We start from the raw sequence: 7,257 nt of genomic DNA, 5'->3' as shown, positions 1-7,257 counted from the left end.
TCTTCCTCTATATGCGTCATGTTTCTGGACTGGGTCAGCCTCAGGTCAAGCAAAGCCATCCTTTCTGTGAGAGTCCTCTAGTACCAGAACCTTGAGCTAGCTCTCGCCCATCTTCCTACTGCCATTGTTCCCACTGGTTTCAAAGCTGAGCAAGAATGGGGACCTGATGCTTGGTATCCAGAGCCCACTGCTTTCCCTGAAACCATGCTCCTACCAACGCTTTCCCTGCTGCTTTGGGTCCTCTTCCTCCTGTGTCCACCTGCCCTGTGCTTCTCTTTAGGCTTGCTTGCTTCACTCCTCTACATTTGGGAAAGCAGCCTCAGTGCTAACCCAACACCTTGGGCTCCTTTTGATTTACTCTATCTGCCTATTAAAGGTCCCCCACCTCAGTGAAGAGAACTGTTCCTGAGCTGATTTGTCTTGTGCATCCATGAGACTACTGTCCCCTTCCCACTGTGGGCCTCCCCACTCCAGTATCTAATGCCTCAGAGTTGCCATGGCCCCTCCTGGACTGTGTTCAGGAGAGCACTAGCACAGAAGTACAGCCATGCACTGTTCAACAATCTTGTTCTTGCCAAGCGGTGGTGGCGCATGCCTTTAATCTCAGCACTCGGGAGGCAGAGGCGGGCGGATCTCTGTGAGTTCCAGGCCAGCCTGTCAACAGAGTTCCAGGACAGTCAGAGCTATACAGAGAAACTCTATCTTAAGAAAAACAAAAAGAAAAAGAATGAGGTGGTATATCTGAGCCATCTCCATCTTAGCTATTCTTTTGTTTGTTTGGTTTTTGTTTTTGGACACAGAGTTTTCTCTGTGTAGCCTGGCTATCCTAGAACTCGCTTTATAGATCGGGCTGGCCTTGAACTCACAGAGAGATCTGCTCGCCTCTGCCTCCCAAGTGCTGAGATTAAAGGCATGCACCACCATGCCCAGCCAGTCTTCACTGTTCTTAAAGAAAATTTGCTGATTAAAGCTAATTAGCCCCTAGAGATGACCATAATGTTCTGGGTGATTTATGAATCTAAACCTAGCAACTGAGAACTGCCAGGGAGTAGGACCCTGTCTTTAGTTACATGGTTCTCACTGTTCAGAGCTAGGCTCCATGGTCTGGATGCCAGCCATGGAGTCCTAAGATTAGCTCACCTCCTGCTCCACTATGGAGGAGAATGTGTGCTGCCCCCCACACATGGAGAGGCACTTCAGGCCACGGTGGAAATAGGTGGCAGCTGCTACATACCGCCTGCCCATGTGTCTCCTGACAGAGTGGGAACAGCTTCCACGTGTTTGACCAGGGCCAGTTTGCCAAGGAGGTGCTGCCCAAGTACTTCAAGCACAACAACATGGCCAGCTTCGTGCGGCAGCTCAACATGTGTAAGTACCTCTTGTGGGATAGTATGCCTCCTTCCCTGGGGTATGGAGAAGCAGACCCCAACATATTGCTGAGAGATGGGGGCCTGGGTTGGCTAGGGAAGGTTCCTCATGAGTGTAAGCCTGGATTTCCCAGGGAAGAGTATGTGAGACCCTACCCTAGTAGCTACACTTCCATTTGCAAGAGGGGAAGCTGTGCAAAGACAAGGTCTTTTCCAACCGTGACTGACTTGCTGTGGTAAATGGACACCAGCCAGAATCTCACACAGTTTTTTAGGAGGCCCGTTGCCTGCCCTAGACCATGGCTAGGCTGTTGGAGGTCTGGGGTCTGGTCCCTGGCCCTCAAGCAGAACTGCCCCACCCCCATATGCACAGATGGCTTCCGAAAAGTAGTCCACATTGAGCAGGGTGGCCTGGTCAAGCCTGAGAGGGATGACACCGAGTTCCAGCATCCATGTTTCCTGCGTGGCCAGGAACAGCTCCTTGAGAACATCAAGAGGAAAGTGACCAGCGTGAGTCACCAGCCCTGAGTACAGCCCCTCCCTGTCCTCAGATCTCCCTGCAGACTGGGCTCGGAGCAGTGTCAAGGTGGTGCTGCTAGACTAGCCTGAGAGCAGAGCCTGTCCCTCTACTCATCTCTCTCCGACTCCCCCTCACCCCAGTGTTTCCCAGGCCCTCCCCACTCCCTGGATGCCTAGGTGAAGCACAGGAGCCTACCACACTCCAGAGCCCAGACTCTTGTATGCCCCGATCCTTAGGTGTCCACTTTGAAGAGTGAGGACATAAAAATACGCCAGGACAGTGTCACCAGGCTGTTGACGGATGTGCAGCTGATGAAGGGGAAACAGGAGTGTATGGACTCCAAGCTCCTGGCCATGAAGCAGTAGGTCTCAAGGCTCAGGAGGGTGGCCAGGTTGCTTTGGGTTGCTCTCCTGCCCCACCCTGCAGACATTCAGGCTTCCCTCCCCCTTCCCAACCTGCCTTCCATTGTTTCTGTGGCACAAACTGCTTGGCCTGTTCCTCTCCACAGAATAGGGTTGGGAACTCCCTGTTGCCCCCACTTCTCACTCCACTGCTGGGCTCCATTTTCAGGATTTGAGCTCACAGACCCTCCTTACATGTGGCTCCCTTAAAATCAGGGCTGGCAGGAGCCAACCAGAACAGTCCTGGGGCCAGACCTCCTCGTTGTTCTCTATTCCCAATGGCCCCCACTTCCCTTTATCACTCAGTCCAGGGCATCACAGTTCTCAGCTGCCTTTTACCCCCAAACTGAGGGTAATCAGCAGTTTAGGATCTTTCCCAAAGCCCTGTCCTATGTGTCTAGCCAATATGTGACAAGTCCTGTGGCCCCCTTTCAGCTAGGATCCTGAGGTGTACCCTCAGGCTCTGTCCATGCCCTCCTTCCCTGGCTGACACTTGACTCCTCCCCTAGAGGTATAGCAGAGCTAGGGGAGTCAGTGGTGCCAGTGAGCTCTCAGCTGGTCCAGCCCTGCCTCACTAGTCTGTCAACAGCCTGACTCTAGCTCTTCACATGTGGCCCAATTGACCCAGCAATGTGTTGCAGCGAGAACGAGGCCCTGTGGCGGGAGGTGGCCAGCCTGCGGCAGAAGCATGCCCAGCAGCAAAAAGTTGTCAACAAGGTGGGCAGGGCTGGTGGTAGGTGGGTCCCCTCCATAACTGGGCCAGGGTGACTGTATCCTCTCTGCCCCACAGCTCATTCAGTTCCTGATCTCACTGGTGCAGTCGAACCGGATCCTGGGGGTGAAGAGAAAGATGTGAGGCTCTGGGGATGCCTGCACTGTCCACTCTGGCCCTGCACCTTGGTGTCCTCTGCTTGCTGAACATCCTGGGCACCACCAAGGTCTGTGTAGGCGGTTAACCTGTCTCTTCCCTGCAGCCCTCTGATGTTGAGCGACAGCACCTCGGCACACTCTGTGCCCAAGTATGGCCGACAGTACTCCCTGGAGCATGTCCATGGTCCTGGCCCATACTCAGTAAGCATCAAGCTTCATGGGACTTCCACTAAGTGTATAGTGGGTGCTGGTGGCCCAGGCTACCACAGGTATGTCTTGCATGTGGCCTTTGTCTCTAATTGCAGGCTCCATCTCCAGCCTACAGCAGCTCTAGCCTTTACACCTCTGATGCTGTCACCAGCTCTGGACCCATAATCTCCGATATCACTGAGCTGGCTCCTACCAGCCCTTTGGCATCCCCAGGCAGGAGCATAGATGAGAGGTGGGCCTTCATCACCCTTATGCCTCCTGTCACCCCAGTGGGCCAGCCTTTATGGGCCCTGGGCAAAGTTGGAAGTGGGTGAAGCTAACATGTCTCCCAATGTCTAACATGTTCAGGCCGCTGTCCAGCAGCACCCTGGTCCGCGTCAAGGAAGAGCCTCCCAGCCCACCTCGGAGCCCTCGAGTACTGGAGGCAAGCCCTGGGCGCCCATCCTCCATGGATACACCTTTATCCCCAACTGCCTTCATTGACTCCATCCTTCGAGAGAGCGAGCCGACCCCTGCTGCCTCAAACACAGCCTCTATGGATACAACCGGAGCCCATGCCCCTGCACCCCCAGCCCCCTCTATTCCTGAGAAGTGCCTCAGCGTAGCCTGCCTAGACAAGTGAGTGATGTGCCCATCCTGCCTCCCTGTAGCCTCTGAACCCCACAGCATGAGATTTCCTTGGGCTGGACACAGGATATCTTAATTAGCAAGGCACAATCCCTGCAGTTTGCTGAGAGTGATGGGTTGGATCTGTTCCCCCCAGACCTCAGAGTGAGCTCAAAGCTGGGGAGGGAGACTAACCACATCACTAGAAACGGGATATACCCCTGCCTACTAGGCCACCCTCACTATTGACATCACCCTCTCTTGTGGAAGCCCCAGGATCTTTGGATCTGTCATTCTCCCTAGACCTGACAAGAAATGATGAACCAGGGCCCAGCCTTGACCACCCCTCAGGCACATCCCAGAGGCTGAGCGAGCGAGCGAGGACGGTGGGCACAGATCCCCCCGTCCCCTGCCTGCAATGGGGGGGCTCTTGTCTTTGTATCTTGCAGTTTGGCTCGCGCTCCACAGATGTCTGGGGTCGCCCGCCTCTTCCCCTGCCCCTCCTCTTCCTTTCTGCATGGCCGAGTCCAGCCAGGGTTAGCGCTGCCCCCACTTGGGAGGGAGGAGGACTCCGCCAGGGCCCCTCCCACAGCCATGGACCAGTTCCCAACCTGGGCATAGCACTTGCCCTGCCTGGCGAAGAGCACCAGGGGATGGTCTCACAGGCTCTGCATCTCTACTGACTCCCCTTTGCACAAGCCAGTAGCTGTGATAGGGACAAGTTTCCTGCCTGGCCCAGCCACCAGTACAGCTTCCTGTGAGGGTAGGGTAGGCCCCATGGCGCTTGCAGAGCCCATTTAACTGCCTTGCCCATGGCTCAGGTATGTCCTTGGCCTAAGACCTTCCGATCTAAGGGAGTACAGGTCTACCCATACCACGCACAGTCCTGTTTCCTCTCTTACTCCTCCTGGTGCAGTGGCAGGACTTTGTTGAGCCAGAAATATCTGCCTGTCCTCCTGCCCATTCTAGAGCCAATGCCCCTTGTCTTTTTTCTCCACCACCCTCTTGTCCCAGCCTTAGTCACTACCAAAGCCTCCTAGGATGTCCTGCCTGTGGGCCATGCTATATCCCACCCTCAGCAGCCATGGAGGGCAGCCTTACTACTCCCCTTTCTGGCATCTTCCCAGAGATACACACACACTGTCCCCCAGCCCATGATGGCTATGTAGATGGACCTTGCCTGGGGGGCTACAACCAGAGGGGAGCCCTTCTCCAGCAGGAGTGAGGCTGGGTGGGAGCCTGGGGCACTAGTTCACCTGCCCACTTGCCCTGGGCCAGGAACGAGCTCAGTGATCACTTGGATGCCATGGACTCCAACCTGGACAACCTGCAGACCATGCTGACAAGCCACGGCTTCAGCGTGGACACCAGCGCCCTGCTGGACGTGAGTCTGGTCATCCCCACCCACCCTGACCCATCCTGCCCACAAGCCAGCCCTGACTTCCCTCCCTCCTCCTGCAGCTGTTCAGCCCCTCGGTGACCATGCCCGACATGAGCCTGCCTGACCTGGACAGCAGCCTGGCCAGCGTGCGTAGGCGGGCAGGGTGGGGGGCAGAGGGGGCCATCAACAACCCTCATTGTGTGTTCTCTGTCCCACAGATTCAGGATCTCCTATCTCCCCAAGAGCCCCCCAAGCCTATTGAGGCAGAGAACAGTAACCCTGACTCAGGTGAGCTAAGCTTCTGTCCTACTCCTAACCCTCACTTCCAACTTGCCCAACCCCACCATCCTGACCCATGCCCCACAGGGAAGCAGCTGGTGCACTACACGGCTCAGCCCCTGTTCCTGCTGGACCCTGACGCCGTGGACACAGGGAACAGCGAACTGCCTGTGCTCTTTGAGCTAGGGGAAAGCTCCTACTTCTCCGAGGGGGATGACTACACGGACGACCCCACGATTTCTCTTCTGACGGGCTCTGAACCCCCCAAAGCCAAAGACCCCACTGTCTCCTAGAGGTCCCAGGAGTGGTCAGGATGGCTTGTGGCTGGCTCCCAACCTACCCCTAGGACATGGATGGTCCAGGGCATCCTAGGTCAAGCTACCACAACTGTAGTGGAGCATAGATGGGGCTTGGGCCTGGACAGTGCCTCAGGTCAAGAGAAAGGTCCTGAGGGCTGGATACCTGCTGCCTTCACCCCAGCCCCAGGTCTGTTTTCTGTGTTGGAGCTTCCCAGCCACACTTGGACTGACTCTGCAGGTTGTTCATAAAATTGTATTTTGGATTTTTACATGAGAGTCCCCTTTAACCCTTCACAAATAAATATATATATATATATATTATACACATATACACACACACAGATGAACAATGATAAACAGACAGGTTCTACTGTAGCCTCCTGTGTTTCTTCCTGCCCTACGGGATGCGGAAGAAGGGGGTGTAGGTGAGGAACCCAGAATGCAAACATGCCTCCTTGGGGAAATACAGATACCTATGATACCCCTAGGCCCACCTGATGCTGATGCCATATAACTAGTGTTGCTCACAGTTTTGGGTTTTTTGGGGAGAGGGGACGGGGGGAGTTGTTCAAAACAGGGTTTCTCTGTGTAGTCCTGGCTGTCCTGGAACTTACTCTGTAGACCAGGCTGGCCTTGAACTCACAGAGATCCGCCTGCCTCTGCCTCCCAAGTGCTGGGATTAAAGGTGTGTGCCACCACCTGGCTCACAGCTTTTTCTGATGCATGTTGTCAGCAGTACCCCTCCCCCATCCTGAGGTTCTACATGGGCATGCTGGACATATTGGCAGAGCCAGGTTCCCACGTCTGTCAGGTACTGGACTGGTTCTGAACTTGTTGCTGATGTCTCCTTGGAATGTGAAGACAGAGGTGGAAATGTCCTCACAGGTGGCCTGAGGCAGCTGAGATCACACTGCCTAGCATTAGACACCTACCTAACTGTAGGTTCAAGTCTGCAGCCTGGCAGCTGATAAGCACTAACCTGTTAAGGCAAAGATGAGAACCTGGATTGCCAATAGGACTCTCCTGTGAAAGTCCTCTGTCCAGTGTGGCAGGTACCAGCACTGGGAGTAAAGTATCCCTCTGTTCAGAGCAGGGTAGGCCAACCCAGTCAAGTTTGGCCCCTGTGCAGCACAGCTTAGAGCCACTAGCCCAACTTGTTGAGCAGCCTGATCCCAGGGAGTTAAGACAGATTAAAGGTGCAGCATATATAATTCCTACACCCCAGGCAGTCACTATACAAAGTCATCTCCATGACTGCCCTGCCTCTAGAAATGTAGGTCTAGGTTCCTACCAGTGGCCCTGTGGATCAGGGTGCTTACCTGGA

At 54.8% G+C, this 7,257-nt stretch overlaps 1 protein-coding gene across 4 annotated transcripts in view; it reads left to right on the top strand.

Moving 5' to 3' along the window:
• Positions 1–6,202, top strand: part of Hsf1 (heat shock transcription factor 1) — a 24,335-nt gene extending 18,133 nt beyond the window's left edge. Inside the window, exons 2-14 of one of the 4 annotated variants that reach the window (XM_059246905.1) lie at positions 1,260–1,368; positions 1,741–1,877; positions 2,124–2,248; positions 2,930–3,005; positions 3,079–3,140; positions 3,263–3,359; positions 3,464–3,600; positions 3,717–3,986; positions 4,424–4,510; positions 5,253–5,358; positions 5,436–5,501; positions 5,574–5,643; positions 5,722–6,202. In XM_059246905.1, coding sequence (XP_059102888.1) covers positions 1,260–1,368; positions 1,741–1,877; positions 2,124–2,248; positions 2,930–3,005; positions 3,079–3,140; positions 3,263–3,359; positions 3,464–3,600; positions 3,717–3,986; positions 4,424–4,510; positions 5,253–5,358; positions 5,436–5,501; positions 5,574–5,643; positions 5,722–5,927 — 1,548 coding nt within the window. In that variant the 3' untranslated portion in view covers positions 5,928–6,202. The remainder of the gene's footprint in view (positions 1–1,259; positions 1,369–1,740; positions 1,878–2,123; positions 2,249–2,929; positions 3,006–3,078; positions 3,141–3,262; positions 3,360–3,463; positions 3,601–3,716; positions 3,987–4,423; positions 4,511–5,252; positions 5,359–5,435; positions 5,502–5,573; positions 5,644–5,721) is intronic. The other 3 variants (XM_059246906.1, XM_059246907.1, XM_059246908.1) reach the window with 3 other exon arrangements.
• Positions 6,203–7,257: the final 1,055 nt, after the last annotated feature.

Source organism: Peromyscus eremicus, chromosome 20 (genome assembly GCF_949786415.1).
Source record: "Peromyscus eremicus chromosome 20, PerEre_H2_v1, whole genome shotgun sequence".
NCBI classification, from domain to species: Eukaryota; Metazoa; Chordata; class Mammalia; order Rodentia; family Cricetidae; genus Peromyscus; species Peromyscus eremicus.
The sequence above is the reverse complement of the archived record's forward strand: the minus strand, read 5'-3'. Positions and strand labels throughout refer to the sequence as shown.